General features: G+C 38.6%; 2 protein-coding genes across 3 annotated transcripts in view; both read left to right on the top strand.

Annotated features, from left to right (window-relative positions):
* mllt1b (MLLT1 super elongation complex subunit b) overlaps positions 1 to 4,813 on the top strand; it is a 14,198-nt gene extending 9,385 nt beyond the window's left edge. The window contains exons 6-12 of one of the 2 annotated variants that reach the window (XM_084119554.1): positions 615 to 1,223; positions 1,308 to 1,392; positions 1,484 to 1,592; positions 1,800 to 1,899; positions 1,997 to 2,062; positions 2,169 to 2,240; positions 2,989 to 4,813. In XM_084119554.1, the coding sequence (XP_083975680.1) occupies positions 615 to 1,223; positions 1,308 to 1,392; positions 1,484 to 1,592; positions 1,800 to 1,899; positions 1,997 to 2,062; positions 2,169 to 2,240; positions 2,989 to 3,117 (1,170 nt within the window). In that variant the 3' untranslated portion in view covers positions 3,118 to 4,813. Of the gene's footprint in view, positions 1 to 614; positions 1,224 to 1,307; positions 1,393 to 1,483; positions 1,593 to 1,799; positions 1,900 to 1,996; positions 2,072 to 2,168; positions 2,241 to 2,988 lie in introns of both variants that reach the window. The other variant, XM_084119553.1, reaches the window with a different exon arrangement.
* A 737-nt stretch (positions 4,814 to 5,550) lies between these two features.
* Positions 5,551 to 18,755, top strand: sap130b (Sin3A-associated protein b). Its single transcript, XM_084118956.1, has 21 exons — positions 5,551 to 5,649; positions 6,428 to 6,556; positions 7,843 to 8,108; positions 8,240 to 8,401; positions 9,001 to 9,124; positions 9,203 to 9,324; positions 9,417 to 9,541; positions 9,630 to 9,771; positions 9,861 to 9,951; positions 10,074 to 10,178; positions 11,704 to 11,845; positions 12,001 to 12,119; positions 12,254 to 12,526; positions 12,672 to 12,846; positions 13,496 to 13,600; positions 13,714 to 14,075; positions 14,280 to 14,501; positions 16,166 to 16,291; positions 16,394 to 16,497; positions 16,588 to 16,701; positions 17,428 to 18,755. Exons 2-21 carry the CDS (start codon positions 6,451 to 6,453, stop codon positions 17,584 to 17,586), a joined length of 3,144 nt encoding a protein of 1,047 aa, XP_083975082.1. The 5' UTR covers positions 5,551 to 5,649; positions 6,428 to 6,450; the 3' UTR covers positions 17,587 to 18,755.
* Positions 18,756 to 19,503: the final 748 nt, after the last annotated feature.

Below are 19,503 nucleotides of genomic sequence, written 5' to 3'. Positions count from 1 at the left end.
TTTCTTCCGAATCACATCCGCAACTCCTGCAAAATCTCACAGGTAGAGAGCTACGCAGTTTGTCCTGTTCCCACACACACATGACATGGCGCTTCAGACCTCACTTTGCTGCATTTGTCGCAGCAGGAAAAAGGAAAGTGCTTTCCGTTTCTGTCGCATACAACTGAAAAACATTGAGAATATCCAACCCTGTGCCTGTAAACCTTTTTTTGTTGTGCAATAGACGAATGACATTCTGCACCTTAAAACATAAAATACATTTCCACGCACAAATCAGTACCTTCCCTCCTGCACTCAGCAATTCAAAACTTGTTCCATGTCGTACTCAGTCGAGTTCTGTGGATCGTAGGAATGCAGACCTCTAATTTGAGCTTTAGTTAACCATATTTGATTATTAAACCACTCGATTCAACTTTTTGAAGCATCAGAATTTTGGTGGAGTGCACTTTCAATGGAGAGATTGAAACATCTCAGCTTTCATTAAAAATATCTTCAGTTGTGTTTTGAAAATGAACGAAAGTCTAATGGGTTTGGAACGACAGTGCTTATCGGGTGGTTTCCAAGCTGTTATGAGTATGCATTTAAAGAAAAGTCTTTTAAAACCTTCTTTGTAGGAGTCAAGTAAAGATGGAGGAAGTGGGAGCAGCAAAGGTCTTAAAGCCCATAAGGCAACCAAAGAACACAAAGAGCGCACGCGAAAGGACTCTGAGAGCAAGGCCACGTCCCGAGAGAGCGACCGCGAGGGCAGCAAGTCCTCACGAGACCAGTCTTCGTCCTCTTTTTCAAAGAAAGCCCCGGATGGCAGAGGAAAAGACGATGGGAAACCGGTACCAAAAGCAGCCTTCAAAGAGCCCAAACTTATGGTCAGAGAGTCCAAGATGGATGGTATGTCTCCAAAAGGTGGCGGAGCAGTGACAGGCGGAGGGGGTCAGCTGGACACTCGAACCCCGAGCAAGCGGCCCTCATCTGCCATGGAGTCTCCAAAGCTAAGTACCAAGAAACAGAAGAGGATGGGCTCCGAGGGCATGAAGGGGCCTGTAAGCGGAGGCTACAGCAGCAACTCTCCCCGTATTACCTCAACAACACCCTCCACGTACCCCGAGAAGAAACCCCCGAAAGATAAAGGCCACTGGCCCAAGATGAAACCAGAGGTGCAGGAAGTGAAAAGGCAGCCCGACTCTGACGAATCAAACTCTGAGGATGAAGCCTCTTCCAAATCAGAGGTATGTTTATGGTTTTCCATCAGCAAAACAGGGATTTGAATGTATTCAAATGTAATAAAGCTCAAGGATGTTTTGTTTTTTTAGCAATCGGCTCCATCCAGTCCATCAAGTTCCAGCTCCAGCTCCAGCTCTGATTCTGACTTTGAGCCACCGCAGAAGCAAGGCCAAGGTACTTGGAGTTTAATCACGAATTGTCAATTTAATGATCAGTAGTGTGTCGCCTCATTAATGATATGATCGTTAATAATGATTGTTTCCAGGGACGCTCCGTTCTATGGTAGAGGATATGCGCTCTGAAGGCTCTGATGATGACAGCAGCTCTGAGGTTGAGACACCCATGAAAACGACTCCACCCAATCAGGACTCTCGGTTTGTACCATGCACTTTGTGTTTGATCCAGTTTGGTCTTGTTTGAATAACTGAAATGTTTACTAAAAAGGATACTTGACAGTAAAAATGCAGACAGAAAGGATTTTGTCCACACTATTCACATCATTAATATTACCACAACCATGTTACACACTGAATCCGATTTATATTCCTTTCACAAGTTCATTATGATTTTCTCCTTTTCAGTTTAAGCATGGACAGTGAGAGTGATGGCAATGAGGAGTCCCGACCTCCCAGCCAGGAAGCCCCCTCACCTCTACCCAAACTGAGCTCAGCAAACCTCAAGGTAAGATTGGTAAGATTGCATTGCGATGAACCTTCAGACTGGTTTGTATTAGGTTTATATTTGAACTCGATTTGAAATCATTGGTGTTCTTTGTCAGATGTTAGGAAAAAAGAGCCCGGACTCTTGCACCCGTGAGAAGATGCTCAAGAGGGGATACGACAAGGTAGGAAGGGTAAATAACTGAATCATACTTCTCAGTGGCTGAAATTCAGATTTTTTTTTGCACATAAAAATACAATGGAAGTTTTAAATGAGTGATCTGATTACAGGCATATACAGAGGAGCTTGTGGACCTCCATCGCAGGCTGATGGCTCTGAGAGAGAGGAATATTTTACAGCAGGTTATAAGAAGTTATTTCTGTATTTGAGTGCATTTTCTAAAAAATGCTATCACCATCACGCATTATACCAAAACTCCATTGAAGATTGATCAGTGCCTTATTTCAGGACACGTTAGAAATTATTAAAGTACACTACCGTTCAAAAGTTTGGGGTCGGTAAGATTTTTAAATGTTTTTGACAAAAGTCTATTATGCTCACCAAGGATGCATTTATTTGATCAAAAATACAGTACAACTGTTATATAGTGAAATATTTTTACAATTCAAGATAACTGTCTTCTATTTGAATGTACTATAAAATTGAATTTATTCCTGTGATGGCAAAGCTTAATTTCCAGCATCATTACGCCAGTCTTAATATGCAGATTTGGCATTAAAGAAACATTTCTTATTATTATCAATGCTGGAAACATGATATTTTTTCAGGATTCTTTGGTGAAGAGAAAGTTAGCAAAATAATATAAAATAAAATAGTAATTTGAAATAGAAATCTTTTGTAACAATGTAAAAGTCTAAAGATCAATTTAACACATGCTGAATAAAAATACTTTAAAAAAAAAAAAAAAAAAAAGTCTTACTGGCCCCAAACTTTTGAATGGTAGTGTATGTGAAAGATATAATTATTGAAGATTTTAGGTAGTCCAAAGTGCATTGGAAAACAGCTGATTTATGTTTGGCTCATGACACTTTTGTTACCTTTCAGGAATGTTTGCTGATTTTGATTGCCACATTACTTTGTGTCTTTTAGATTGTAAACCTCATTGAGAAGACTGGCCATTTCAACATCACAAATACGACCTTTGACTTTGACCTGTTCTCCTTGGACGAGTCAACTGTACGTAAACTCCAGAGCTACCTGGAAGCCACGTCCACATGACACAAGGAAGCTGCTCGGCCGTGATTTTTTTTAGAAGTGTGAGAGAGGCCTCCAAACTGACTGGGGGAAGAGGGAAAGGAATTGAAAGCAACATATAAATGCACAGGAAACGAACAAAAACAAAGCGAACAAAAAAAAAAAAAACTTTATACTGTAATAGATATAAGCAAACAAAAGGACCAGGGGCATGAATGGGCGGCATTCAGGGTTTATCTAATAACAGCACTGCGCGTTGCACTAAGAAACAAACTGTTGGCACAATACTGTCCAAAATGGACAAGATCTTGCATAGGCACCGTGGATGAGATACCTTATTACAAGTAGGTACATTTCAAGACTGGTTTTGCACCAAAGCTGTAACAGCTTCCCTGGCTTGGGCCTTTATGCAGGGTCGATGACTGAAAGACTGTGTTCCCTCTCTACCCTGTCACTCATGTCTGCCACTCAGCACAGCGTGGTGGCATGGAACTCGATCAAACCTTATCGGCATACTGTTTGTGTCTGCATAGCTTTGTAGCCCCATGTGTTGGATAAAGTAATACTCTCAAGCTTTGGTGATAGATGCTCCCTCGGATCAGCTAAAGGGGAGAAACTATCTGCCTTTGTAGTGCCTTTTTAAAATGTCATGTTTTTTGATTATAATTGTTTGTGAGTCTCTCATTGGTCTTGGGATGACCAAAAATGATCCGTCAACATTTGAAATGCCTGAAATTGACATTCAAAGCCCTTTTAAAGGCGGTTTAATACCTGTCCCGAGAGAACACTTGATAAAGCCGTTCTGCATGTGTGATCTGAGAAGGTCTTGTGCATTATTAACAACATGGTCAATTTGTTAAGCATTTAAAGTTCTTTTTGTAGTTTATTTAAGTAACTGTGCACTTTTTCTGGTCACTTCAGTGCTTTGTAATTATCTGATAACTATATTTATGATTACTTTCTCTTTTTTTTCTTTTTTTTTACATAATATTGACTTGCAAAAATGTACAGATTTTTGTCAATGTTTTTAAATGCATCTATTGAAGTCATATTATTGATTATTCAATCACTTGAGAGAATATGCACACAGAATGAAGGGGGAAGGGTTTGTCTGTATTCCAATGGTGCAATTGGAAAAAGAGTCTTCTGTTCACCTGAAGTATTATACAAGTGAAAATGTATTTGTGTCAGATACATATCGTCTGATGACATTGCTTTTTGAAAAGCATACCTGCTTGACATGTTATTCTTCATTGTCGATTGCCAGTTACCCTTTTTGATTCTCAGTAATGTATGGCTATAAAGTAAACAATGTTTTCAGTGAAACTTTTGTGGCAGGAGTATGTTACATCATGGGTAAATAGCAGTGATCCGTGTTTGTGCATGATTAACACATGAATTATCACTTGCAGGAATATGCTTACAACTTTCACAACCCCATATGTTTGCTTTATCAGCTATTCTCAGGAATACAGAAGATGCTCTTAATAAATCCATACAATACAAACCCATATAATGTGAAGCACAAGCTAGAAACCTCTTGTAGATCTCTTGGTTGTGCTTTCTTCTCTAGTGTAGTAGCATAGCCTTATCGGGGGAATGGGTTCATTTTACAGTATTATGTAAATTTGTAACAATGTGCATTACATAGGTTACCGTACACTGAAGGCTGAAATTGTGGAACCATGATTAAAGCTCATTCTCCATTTAGGTTATATCAGTATGTGTGTTTATAGATTTCCTTTTTAGACGAGTCATTCCTACAATTTCTGCATTTTGGGATGAAAGAAAATGATTTAAAAAGTTGTACACTTCAATCTCATGTCAATGACAAACTATTATTATTTATAGCAACATTTTAAACGCATGACTGACAAATTATTCCTCCTGTTATGAACAAATAATAACCTAATAGACTGTTACAGCCGATTGTAATGGGTTTAACTATATAAATGCCATAGCTTGTACTGGAGATTTTAAAAACATTAAATTTTTCTTAAGTACATAAAGTGGAGGTATGTGGAACGAATCAGTTATAAGTAGTGTAATTTATGTTTATGGAGGCCATGTATAGATACTTAAAGGGATAGTTCGCCCAAAAATGAATATTCTGCCATCATTTACTCACCCTCAAGTTGTTCCAAACCTGTTTTTTTTTTTTTTTTCAGAAGTTTTTTTGTTCTGCTGAACACAAAAGAAGATATTTTGAAGAATGTCAGTATAACCAAACAGTTGTGGGCAGGGGTGCTGCTAGCAAATTTTGACCCTATGAAAGAATATGAGGTTGGGCCCCCTACCACATCCATTCCATTAATAAAATTGATCTCTGGTGGCCCCAAAAGTGCGTGGGCCCTTAGAATCGTTTTGACCATTTGGTTACAAACATTCTTAATGAACTATCCCTTTAAGGCACCATGCCAGTGCCACCTTCGAGGACTTTTGTTTTGAAAATCGGGACCGGAAGCGACATCCTGAAGCTAGATTCCCGTTGATACCAATGGTTGATTTGCTTACCGGGATACGAAGTGAATGGAGAGTGCGGGCGTCGTGTTTACGGTAATGCTGGGATTTTGCATTTGTAAACACAACAACGCTTTTAGGATAACGTATTCGACGTGTGCACATTTCTTCCGTTGCAGGGTTATTACCGTTAACGTGCATTTGAAAGAAATAATCATGTCTCGTTGAAATGACTCATAAGATTTTTGGGCTACTAGCAACCGTGACTGTTTTGTTTTCTAAAACTCATTCTTAATCATTAAAAGTACGTTTATCTGGTTATGTACTAATCAGTATTTTAAATTCGACTACATATATGTTTTTAACATATCTGCATGATAAACTCAGGAGCTCATCTAGGAACAAAAGCTGCTAGTTCTAGTGTCCTGACAACCGTTAATGTTACAGTCTGCGACCAGAAACAATAAAGGATTAAACGAGTTTACTTTATGATTTGTCGTTAAATTGAAGGTATTTACCTTAGTCATAACCCTAGTAAACATATTTGAATGAGATGACACTATTGCGAGAAGCATCACTAACGTTACCTGATATTTGTAGAAAATACCTTCAGTTGGTTTATTTTGTGGTTTATTTTAACTTTAATAGCCATTATTATTTGGTTAATATAAAAATGCATGCAAGGTGAACGTCTGAAAAAGCTGTCCCATGCTAAAGCTATTGACTGGATTTTTTGTAGATCATGTGGTGTGAGCATTGCAGAGAATCCTGTACTATTCTGCAGCCAGTGTGATGTGCTCTTTGTTCGAAGTAAACGCATTTATCTTCTCTATTGCACGCTGCATTATGCCTTTTTTATGTTGTACTTTTTCAGGAAGAACGTGAGAGGTCGTGAAGATGAGTTCTCAGCAGTATCCACGCCCAGGTCTGCCATCTGGTCTGGGACAAGGACAAACACCAGGCAGTAACACTACAGGACTTTCAGGAAGTCAAAAGAATACAGGTAAAAGATGCACTGACTTATTCAAACTAGTATTAAACAAACCAGCATATCACGCCAACACCTCTGTAATGTTAATTAATGCTTAACAGATCATTATAAATGTTAGTTTATACACATTACCATTAAAATGTTTGGGGTTGGGAAGAAGTATATGTTTTTGAAAGAAGTCTGTTATGCTTTTCAATCTAATAATTTGAATATGTTGATCCAGTGCTCAAGAAATATTAGATAAATAAAGTTGTGCACCTTAAAGGGTTAGTTCACTTCACACAAAAAAGAAAATTCTGTCATTAATTACTCACCCTCAGGTCGTTCCAAACCCGTAAGACTTTTGTTCATCTTCGAAACACAAATGAAGATCTTTTTAATGAAATCGAGAGTTTTCTGTACTCTCCATTGACAGCTAAGCAACTACCACTTTGCCGCTTCAAAAAGTCCATAAAGAGATCGTAAAACTAATCTATATGAATCGAGCTGTTTAGTCCAAATTTTTTTCTGAAGAGACACGATCACTGAATATGATAAACGGATTGAATTTAGGCTTTTATTCACATATAAACATTCATCAACTCACACATCAGTTGTGGTAAACGGAAGCTCATGCATGTTTGCTTGATGTGCGAGAACCAATGCGGTTCATTCTCATGTTACGCAGCACGTTTGAGCTTCTCAAGAGCCAATGAGGTTCATTCTCGTGTGTTACACAGCATATCTGAGCTTCTCAAGAACCAATAAGGTTCTTGCGTGTCAAGCAGGTTCAGTTGAGCTTCTGTTTATGTTCGCTGATCAATGTTTATATGTGAATGAAAGCTTAAATTCAATCTGTTCATCATTTAAAGCTATCAAGTCTCATAAGAAAATTTGGACTAAACCGCTCAATTCATATGGATTATTTTTATGATCTCCTTGTTGAATAGCTGCCAAAGGAGGGACAGAAAGCTCTCAGATTTCAGCAAAAAGATCTTCATTTGTGTTTTGAAGATGAACGAATTTCTTACGCGTTTGGAATGACATGAGGGAGAGTAATTAAAATGACAGAATTTTCTTTTTTGGGTGAACTAACCCTTTAATATTTTAGTAGAAAGTGGAAACCATAATACTTTGTTTCATTTATTTGAAACAAAAATCTTTTGTAACATTATTAATGTCTTTACTGTCACTTTTGATCAATTTAATGCGTCCTTGCTGACCCTAAACTTTTAAACAGTTGTGTAGTGTACAACAAGCCTGTGTATGTCATTAAATACTTCACACCATCAATATTGACTTAATGTGGTTTCATTAAGGAGGACATGAAGACTCTAATCATGCTCCGCGTGAGCTGATGTCCAGTGGAGCCACAGCATTCAGAGATGACAAACAGGAGACTGTAGTGGTGCGACCCTACCCCCAACCCCAGACTCATCCCTTACCCCACGGAATAGCTCCGACTCTGCCCCCTCCTCTCCCTCAGCACCTCCCCATCCAGCCAGGCACATCCGTCTCTGTGTCAGCAGCACCATCCCACCTCCCACAGGGTCTTTCCCTAGCCTTCACTGAGGGTCCTCTAAAGGTACACGGGTTTGGGGCATTTGAAACTTAAAATCCCGTCAGTTTATAAAGCTGATCCCTCTTGTCTTCTCTCTAAAAATGTCAACTGTAGGCAGATGTAAAAAGATTACATTACTCTTCTCTTTACTCCAGTCTGCCCTGAAGGCGACCATGCCAAGCCGTGTGATAGCTCCAGCACCTGTGTCAACACCGGGCCACCTCACCCTCCCCTCTAAGGTGCCTGCTCATATCACCGCTACCATGGAGTCTACACAGGCCTCTGGTATTCCTGTGGCAACCATCAGTAGTCAGCAGGTTGGTAATGCTTTTAGATAAATATAAACAATTTTGTTGCATTAGAAGTTACTGGGTTTCTCTGTGTGTGTGTTTATCTATCTATCCATCCATCCATCCATCTATCTATAAAAATCACAGTTTTCTGTAATTAATTTTTTTTTTACGCATAACAAAACATTTAATATGTATTAAATGTGTGTGTACACAATATACAATTTAAAAAAAAAAGTTATTTCCAGTTTTGAAATTAAATTATAATAAATATGAATAATTAATAAATAAATCATTATAAAAGACGGCGTAAGGTGGCATTTTGTTGCTGGTGTTTTGAATTTTTTTTTCTTTAAATTAATAATTTATGGAGTTATTGAATTCTTTCACTATTCTCTCATAATTATTTACCAAAATAAACATTTGCATAGAAAAATTTATTTAATATTTAAATTAATGCACATTCTTCAAAAAGCATAGTTATAAAAAATATTTGATATATTTGATGTATTCTGAAAAAAATTGATGAAAGGACTCAGTTAAAATGTCTTATTTCCCCATGTGTTGGACTTGCTGTGACCTTCAGTTTGGTTTGAATTTGTTTTGTTCTTTTTGGTCACAATAAGGGTCACACTGGTAACCTGCATCATCTAATGACGAACGTGCAGATCATCCGCAGTGGAGCCCCTGCGCTGCAGATCGGATCCTCCGCTGCTCCTCCGCATCCTTTCACCTCCCATTTACCCAGAGGTGAGTTTACAGATATATGCATCTCATATCAAACAAATTTGTGTTGGCGCACTAACTGATTTTGTTTTGTTATCACAGGAGCGGCTGCTGCGGCTGTGATGTCAAGCTCCAAAGGAACCACAGTGCTGAGACCAGCAGCTGGTCCGAGCTCCGCCACGGGGCAGCCTACAGTCCAGCACATTATCCATCAACCTATTCAGGTTAATACAGCTAACGCATTTTGGGATCTATTTAAAACACGGATTCGTTTACAAAGCCTGATGCATTTCATGCATGTCTGTTTGTGTTACAGTCAAGGCCTATAGTCACTACCTCTACGGCTGTTCTGCCTACTGTAGTGGCTCCAGTGAATGCCACCAGACCTCAGTCTCCGGTCATCACCACAGTGGCTGCCCACTCCGGAGACATGGTACACGGGTAAGATGCATCCACTTTAGATAAAGCACATGCACTGAGTGTATAGTAGTTGAACTGTAGAAAATGATTTTGTCTTTCTGGATTCTAGTCGTTCAGCGGTGACGATCCACCCACCCCAAGCGACCTTGAGTATCCAACGCCCTCCACCCTCACGCGACACATCCCCCCGGATCACCCTGCCCTCCCACCCTGCCATTGCTGCTCAGAAAGCCCTTCCTCACTCTGCACAGGTTGAAAGCATTCTGTCCTGTCCTTCTGGAAATATAAAAAAAAATACTAAGCATAAGGAAAGTTATACCTCTTTTTTCCTCTGTCTTAGAAGCCCATTTTCAGCACTGTGACACCCGTTGCTGCCGCAACAGTGGCTCCAATTCAGGCCACCAATACTGCACCATCACCCTCTACAACAGGTGATAAATCTACTCTATACACCTGTGATTCAGAAGCATCTATGCACATCTCATAGACTATTGTGTTTACAGATTTATTATAGTACTAAGTATCTGATGTTATTTTAACACCTTTTTTAAAGGCTCCACCCCCCACACTCAATTATCCAGTAGCAACATTGTCACCATGACGGTGGCCTCCCACTCCTCTCATGCCTCAGCAGTGACCACATCCACTATCCCTGTGGGTAAGTTACCATTAGCTCATCTGCTCTGGGATTGTTTTTTCTATTATCACAGAAGTGTAGTTATATTATCTAATATTGTAAAGGGGGTCGCACTCCAAATGAGAAGCGCCACACTGTGTCGTGCCACGGTTTAAAGAATTCCATCACATTGTTTTCAATGAGTATGCACTCCAGCAGTGCCACTCGACATCTGTCCGTGGCGCCCAGCTATGGCTCTGAGACTTGGAACTTTGCAAATCCAAATAGATTCTTCTGATCCTAGGCCAAAATCTGTAGTCTTTGATCAAATCTAAAACCAACAGGCACAGTAAAGGAAACTAAAAAAAAAGCGTGTTTTACTTGCTTTCCGTTTATAATTAATTTACAATTTCAATACATGTTTTATTTTTCATACTTCTAAGAGGACCAACGGCCACGTACAGACTGCAAAGTTTCAGGAGTGACGCATGCATTTAAATGCAGTTGCGTGTGTGAGTCACTGACGAAATTGCGATGACTGGCAGTGGGAACCATAGCAATATTTTGGCGCCTAGCGACTGAATGAAAAACATGGGGATGCAACAGTTTAACATGTTTGGTGGTTCTATTTTTTACCAAAGTAATATTAGGGGCCGTTTACACAACACCGTGTTCAACTAAAAACAGAATTTTTATGCATTTTGGCCATTTTGGGGGCCTGAAAACACACAATTTTGAATCGTTGTCGTGTAAACGTACACTCAGTGACCAAAGACGCATTATGTCCGGCAGTTGTACTGATTTTAAACAGCCCCCTCTCCTAAAGATATAGGATCCCTCGCCTGTATAACCTAAAGAATATGACATGCAGTTGCCTTGCCTTGTAATTGATGATATTAATAATCGCAATCACAATATCAAGGGAAACAATCAACAATTATGATTTTTGTCATCATAGTGCAGCAGAAAAAAGTCAAAATCAAATAAAATTAAAAGATTTTAATACAGATGCAAAATCACACCAATCATTTTAGAATGATTCATTCTTTCCAAATATAGCTATACAAGTCATCTGGTAAAATAGTTTTCATATCGCTAAATATACAGCAGTAAAACAAAATATTGCAAATGTCTTTTCTTCTTTTTTTTTCTCAATATCGTGCAGCCCTAACTGATTTCATTCCTTCCACATTCAAACAGATATGAACTGTACTTGTATGGCTGGAAATAGCTGCCTGGGGGCATAACAACTGTTAACCGACAACAGAGTGTATAACAACAGAGTGAACCGACTTGCTCTAAAGTGGCTTTTGTTGAATGCTGGAAAAATGTACAATTTGCATGTTTTTAACAGATACTTTAGCAGAAGCACAAATAGTTATAATTGAAAACCTACTGCACTGCCTACATCCTAACTAGATGGTACAGCATCCTAACTATGATGCCTTTACATACTTGCAAAAGAGCATTTGTTTGCATTGTTTTCCGGGAAGGTTTTGCTTGTAAAATGGTTACATTTTTACCTGAAGGAATTATCTGTTGGTTTTGCCCCCTCTGTCACTTTTAGCTAAAGTCGTTCCACAGCCCAACACACACATATCACCACGTATCCAGTCCGAATACACTGGAGAAAGGGGCAACCTCATCCCTATCTCTGGTCATCGCTCCTCTCCCAACCCCATAACCATGGAGAACCGCACTGACAACAGGTATAAATCCTTTCCATTCAATATATTGAAGGAATTATGCTAATTTCCACCTACTTTACATTTGAAATGTCATTTTGGCTGCAAACTGGCAATCTCCAGATCAGGTTCATTCTGTTTGCCCTGCTTTTAATAAGGTGTTTTATGGCTCCCCGCAGACAATCTGTTCCAGTGCAGTTTCAGTACTTCCTGCCTACCTACCCATCAGCACCATATCCGCTGACCCACACTTACACCCCCATCACCAGCTCTGTGTCATCCATACGTCCTTATCCAGGTACCATGTGGTGCTTACATTAATATTAGATAAAGCTAAATGATTTTCCTGCACAGGAAACTTGCTTTGAAATTGGTGTGTACTAGTTAATTTTGGCTTTAGGTTATCAACATTTGTTTGTTGTGTGGACACAGTTACTGCTCAGGCGCCCAGTGCAGCCATGCCGGCTCAAGCCAGTGTAGGAGTTGCATCTGCAGTTCATCTGAACTCTATGCAGCTGATGACGGTGGACCGCATCACCCAGATCAACACTCAGAACATTCAGCCAGGTGCCATGGCAGCACAGGGCATCCAGCCCACTCCCATCCAAGCCCAGGGCCTCCATACATCTACCCAGATCACCACCACGAGCATTCAGCCTACACCAATCAACCAACAACAACCCCCAACAGAGTCTAAAGCTTCAGGTGAGGAGCCTCAGATCAGCTCTGAATCTTACATAAGGGTTCATCTTTAGTTCTTCGCATGTTTATACCAAACAACTGCATACAAACCTTTCTTTATGTGAAACATTGGTAGTGATGAATGTCTTTCTGTGGTGTTTTTCTTCAGTTGTACTGGCCGATGGTTCCACTCTAGTGGCTAACTCTATTAGCAATGCATTCAACAACAGTCAGCCTGCCACCACTGTGGCCCAGACTCACAGTCAGAGTGCCAACGCGGCAACCCCCTCCCTTGTGACGTCCCCTCGACCCAGCATTCTGCGCAAGAAACCTGCTCATGAAGGGTAAACATGACAAACTCAATATTGTCATGTTCTTGGCAGTATTGTTCAAGTGTAAATCTCATTGAGATGTCCTAATTACAAACAATAATTAAGGAATCATATTTTCATTGTGAAATTATTTTCTTCCCAAATACTAATATCTGTAATGCAAAAAAAAAATTCATTACTTAAATGCACTACTGAAAATCATCTTATCTAGACACCGTGATTTATAAAATGATAAACAAATGACTACTATCATGATTCAATTACAACTTTACAATTTAAATCTTTTGTCACTCACATTACAGAAGAAGACTGTAGCTAATTGCTTAATTGTCATTAAGATAGTGGCCCAATGAAAAAAATAATTTTACCAAATTTTGGTACTAAAATAGGCATTATTTCCTTTACTTAAGATATCATTTATTTATTTTCCCTTTCTGAATTTGGTCTGAATTATGACCTATACTTTTCATGTTCAGTGTTAAGAGTCAGTGTTAAAACTATTTTAATAGTTTTAGTTTTATTTAACAATGACAATGCTGATGTGAATCTCCTGTAAAATGTTTCTACTACGTTCTTCTATATTTTAATTCGTAGTTTAACATTCTTTAGAAAAAAATTATTGACATTCTCAAGATTAATCCGTCTCTTTGGTTTATTAAAGTGCTGCAGTTAGGAAGAACCTGATCCCAGGTCATCTCAGTGACTCCACAACCTCTAGAATTGATGGACACATCAGGAGTGCATCAGGATCACCTCGTCCTGCAGGGTATGAAGTATTAAAATTGATTTTGAGATCATTTATCCTTCTCTTTGTAGTATCACTTGGTCTTAAATTGCAGCTCAGCTTTATAAACACTAAATCTCCAAACCCTTTGGCAGAGTGAAGCCCAAACCTGACATCCACATGAGCCTCGTTCCATCAGTAGCTGCGGCTATAGAGGCTATTCCTAGCCAGGGAAATGAACAGCAACCACAACACTTGGGACCACCTCCCTCCCAGCTGGCCTCTCAACCTCTCCCCTCCCTCCTGACGTCAGCCACGCCTCCCTCTCAACCCACTCCTGCTCTCTCAGCCATTCCCCCTGCCATGGCAGTCACCCCGCCAATCCCCTCCATGGCCAATGTAGTGGCCCCTCCCACTCAGCCAGCAGCCAGCACCACTTCAGCATGTGCCATCAGCTCCACCCTTCCAGAGATGAATATTAAGCAAGAGGCGGAGCCTATGGAAACTACAAAACCAGGTGAGATCTTTATGCAAACTTTACACTAGGAGTCCACCTATATATTAAAATTTAGATACATTTGTTCAACCAGTATTTTACAAACTCTTCCCAGTGCTACATTGTGTATAAACTGAAACAATGAAAAGAAAATGAAGTGATACACATATCAAATTCAGAAGTATCAACTGATTTAACAGTGTCTTTCAACTCAAACCCTCTCAGTGGCATCAGGGCCAAACAGTGGTGCACAGATGTTGGCAGTCCCTGCTACAGACGTCACCCTGGGAGCCTCACCCAGAAAGAAGCCCCGCAAGCAACAGCACATCATTTCCACTGAGGAGAGCGAGATGATGGAGACCAACAGCACAGATGAGGAGAAATTCCCACCCAAACCCCTCAGCCTACGTGCAGAGAAACGCAAGTCCCCTCCTAAAGAATACATCGGTAAGCTTCATTACGGTTTTTAGAAATTGAAGATGAGTTTCCAAGATCTAAAAAGGTTCTTGAATCTGAGGTTCGATAATCTGAGATTTGTTTTGACAGTTAGGACAATCAGGTTAATTATTTCATATTGTTAGAATCAACATAACTGAAATTCTCTACAAAAAATACTAATAATCTACCGATTCTGCCAAAAATATTTTACCCCGTTCTCGCCCAAAACTTTCATGTTTTGTCCCATTCCCGCCTGCAAAAGCCTTTAGGAAAGAGTATAGGCTGATTTTTCAATCCCGGTCTGGTTCGATTCTGTCTTTTTCCGGTGTTATATGCTTTATTTCCCCAATTTCCACAGGCACAACGCTTCATATCTCCAGTTACAGACTTCTGCGTGCTGTCTCCTGCTTCCCGTGCAGATATCAGTATCTTCCCTCCTGCATCTGCACTCAGCAATTCAAAACTCGTCCCGCTCTGCACTCTGTTGCAGACCTCAATATACATAGGACAATGGTTTAATTTTTGGAGGATTTTTTTTTTTTAATTGGCATAAATTCACTAGTCAAGTTACCTTTATTTATATAGTGCTTTATATAATACAGATTGTTTCAAAGCAGTTTTACTGGGATAAACAGGAAAACAATTATTCAATGAATTCAATTCTGTTGTAAAGCAGCTCTAAAAAGACAATAATAAACAGTCATTCAGCTGAAATCAGTGTTGATTCAGTTGGGTTCAATAACTGTAAAGTTAATAAATTATGGAATGAGTTCAATTCATCTATAAAGCCGCTCTGGAGGAAAAATGATCCAGCTCAGTGCAGTTCTAGTGTCAGTGCGTTCAAATCAATGACATTGCTGAATATTGAGTGTCCCAAACTAAGCAAGCCAAAAGGCGAAAGTGGCAGGGAACCCAAACTCCATTGGTGACAGAAATGGAGAAAAAAATCCTTGTGAGGAACCAGGTTTAGTCGGTGGACCAGAAGAGAACTGCTAATAATACCATGATATTTCACATTTAATTTCACATCTTTAAAAATTTAGTTAATCATTTAAATAAATAATTAAAATAGTAAAATAATTATTTAATAACTGACATTAAATAATTGTAATCTATATTACAGAAGGCTACTGCTAGTTGGGGGATGATTGCCATGGAATTTGTGCCACAATGCAAAAAAAAAAAATAGATCTTCTCAAATAGGTCATTTTCTGTACTAATTTTTTTATGTTGAACACAATTTTTTTTGTTTTTTAATCTACTTTTATTCAAATAAAAATGTTTTCACTTCTTTCTCTATGGAACATATTAAGACTTACTGCCTTCTACTTGTGAAAGTCCAGTAGTCCACTAACCTTTGTTCTAAGTAGTACATTATGAAATGGCAATGGTGACTGTGTCGTAACATAATTGAACAGGTGCCAAATGTAATAACATTGCTGGAATAAGATAAACCCACATAGTGATAAAGATCAGAATCATATTGTCCATAAGTTGCTCTGGCGATGACTAGATTCTGCAGTTGCTCTGATGGCAGCAATTATGCAACTAGCTGTAGTTTTGACTCATCACAAGTTGTATAATGGTTTGTGTTCACTTTAAGAAGCTCAGTTTCAGTACAAGACATTGTGGCTCCTTTAATGCCAAAATTTTATGTATCTGTTTCACTGCAGATGAAGAGGGAGTTCGGTATGTTCCTACCCGAGTTCGGCCTCCGGTCACTCTGCTGCGCCACTACCGCAACCCCTGGAAAGCAGCGTACCACCACTTTCAGAGATACACCGACATCCGTGTCAAGGGTCTGTCTAGGCTTATCACACAGTATCTTATTGTCCATTTTGCATTAATACAATAGTCTGTCATCAGTCATTCATTAATACCAGCTTGTGCTATCCAATCAGAAGACAAGAAGGGAACCCTGCAGGATGTGGCCAATCAGAAGGGAGTGGCATGCAGAGCCCAGGGCTGGAAAATTCACCTCTGTGCAGCTCAGCTCATGCAGCTGGTAAAACTTTCTCTGAAGCTTTAATTCATTACCAGTAACTGCCATTGATTCAGTCAAAACAGTGGATGTGTTTTTGTCACCTGCCTGCAGACTAATCTGGAGCATGATGTCTATAGTCGTCTGACGACTCTCCAGGAAGGCCTCGTTCCGAAGAAGAAGGCCGGAGCAGATGATGATATTCACCGTATAAATGAGCTCATACAGGTGAGAGCCACTGATCACTTTTAACCACACGTGATCACTTTCAAATAGGTTATCAGAAAGATTAAAACTTTTGCTAGCTTAAATCTTCTTCTGGAGATCTATCAGTATGTGCACACTATATTGGTACCATGTAAGTTATCTGATATTATAGTTTTTTTTTTATTATTTTTTTTTATTATTCATTGGTATCGATCAATGTTGGATATTGCATGCTTATTTCCTCTATTTTTACATTTAGATTACTATAAGTCAGTATTGTGTCATTGCAATGCTGACTTAAAGTTAATCTTTAAAACAGCAGAAAATGTAATAATTTAGATTGTATAATAATTTAATAACCCTGTTAATGTAATCTTTAGCAAATCTCAAAATAAATATCCATTTTCATACTGTGCATGATGGTGTAATACTTAAATTCACTTGTAGCATTTAAAACAATTAATTTTAATCTTTTGTTTTATATTATAATGTTTTTGAGATATATATATATATATATATATATATATATATATACACTGTATATATATCCTTTTTTTTTATGAACAGTTTAACCATTTTTAAAAAAAAATAGAAAATCTTGAATTACTTCATAGATGTTTTACTGTCAGTTTTTATCAATTTAATGCATCTTAATTTCTTAAAAAAAACAACAACAAAAAACGACCCTAAATGTTTGAGTGGTATTTACACAATTGATGTTAATCATAATACTGTTTCACTGCATAGGGCAACATGCAGCGCTGCAAGCTGGTGATGGACCAGATCACGGAAGCCCGTGATTCCATGTTAAAGGTGCTGGATCACAAGGAGCGTGTCATGAAGCTGCTCAACAAGAACAGCAGCACTAAGAAGCTCAATAAGCTGAAGCGCAAGGACAGAGCGTGAGATACACGGACAGGGTTCAGCATGAGCACAGAACCTCCTGCTCCATGACCTCTAGCATGCAGGCACACTGCCCTGGCTCACTCGGTCTCTACCAGAAGAGATTCACCTCGAGTCCTGATCTGATGGCAAGACGTCTTTTATCTGGCAAGCCCTTCCTCTCCCAGCACACACAGAAGCTCTAGGGAACGACAATGTTAAATTAACCACAACATGCATCTCTAACTGTATCTTCACTAAAATATGAACGTCTAAAAAAATTTTTTTTTTTTAAACAAGACAACTCGGTCACAAAGAGGTCATTTTAGGGAAGTTGTTGGATGTTGAAGATTCCATTTTAAAGTTGTACATAAGCAGATATCAGTAAAAGCAATGCTGTGCGTCTATAGATTATATTCACCACTTTTTCATTTGGGTGCCTTGAACGATGACCTGGTATTGACATTCGTCTGTACTGTATTAAACACCAGATGGCAGTATTTCGTAATGGCCGTTCTTCACACCGAAAGGTTTCCATTTTGTATTGTAGCACTTGAAACAATAAGAATTGAGAAGCCATAACAACACCATCCTCGCTGTCCTAAATGAACAAAGACTGAAGTATTTTACCACATATGATTTGTGGGAAACGTTAAAGGTGCTTTGGTGAAATGGAGTATTGTGCCTTTCTGTGTGCCTCATAAAACATGGGTTTGGTGTGATGGAAGCAGATTTTATGCGAAGGTTAAAAGGAGTCTGAATGTCTGAATCATATTACGTTCTCCCGTCACTGTCTGTCGATTTGTGAGGATTTTTTCATTTATCATCAGTCTTGCAAGCGCTGGCTTTCTAGGTTGGCTCTTTTGTCGGGGGTGGGGGTGGGGGAGGGATTTCATTTGTGCATTAAGGGTGGTGAGAATCATGTTCAGATATGACGTCAATCAGAATTTAGAGGAGAGATTTGTAAGTTAAACCTAAGTATATATATAAATATAAAAAATAAGCCCTCTTCCATTTTTTTTTCTGTCTTCGTAAATGAACAATATTATGTTTATTTTTCCAGTTAAGTTGCTTGAAGCAGTGTCATTTGTGGCAAAGATAAAGCGTTGTATACTGTTTGATCACTCAGTTTCATTTTGAATGACATTTCATGTTGCACTCCACTGCTGAAGTAAAGAAACTTTGTACATGTATCTGCGGATGTGTGGTTTTTTTTCTACAAAGTCTAATTTAACTCTTAGTGATCTAGATACTGATGTATTCCCTCCCCCCAAATCAAGCCACTGGTTACACAAAACCATGCTTTTACCACTGTATTTAGACCTCTGTTCACCATAGGGAGTGTTTTTTATTTATTTAGTTAGTTAGTTTTTATTTAGTTAGTTTAAATTGATACTTTTATTCAGCAAGGATGCTGATCACAAGTTACAGTAAAGGCATTTATCATGTTACAATTCATTTATATTTAAAATAAATGCTCTTCTTTTTTATGCTTGCTTAAATCCTTAATTTTCACAAAAACATTGAGTTTTCAACATTGAGAATAAGAAATGTTTGAGTACCAAATCAGAAGATTTTACATTTGAAAAAAAAAACATTTTTAAAATAGAAAACTAAGTTATTTGTAATTGTATTTCACAATATTACTTTTTTTACCGTTTTGTTTTATTATACAGCCTTGCAGTTGGCTTGCATATTAAAGTTTTATAAGGTGTTTACATTATTTTATGATTTACTGACTGGTCAAAACATTCAGCAATGTTAGTATGCACTAAACAAACGCAAAGAAAAACAGTAATATTGAGAATTTCAAAAGCACTGTTTTCATTTTGAATATTTTTTCAAATGTAATTTATTCCTGTGAGGCAAAGCTGAATTTTCAGCGTCGTTTTCAGCATCGTCACATGATCCTTCAGAAATCATTCTAATATGCTGATTTGC

This window comes from Abramis brama (genome assembly GCF_963993115.1).
Source record: "Abramis brama genome assembly, chromosome: 7".
Lineage (NCBI taxonomy): Eukaryota > Metazoa > Chordata > Actinopteri > Cypriniformes > Leuciscidae > Abramis > Abramis brama.
The sequence above is the reverse complement of the archived record's forward strand: the minus strand, read 5'-3'. Positions and strand labels throughout refer to the sequence as shown.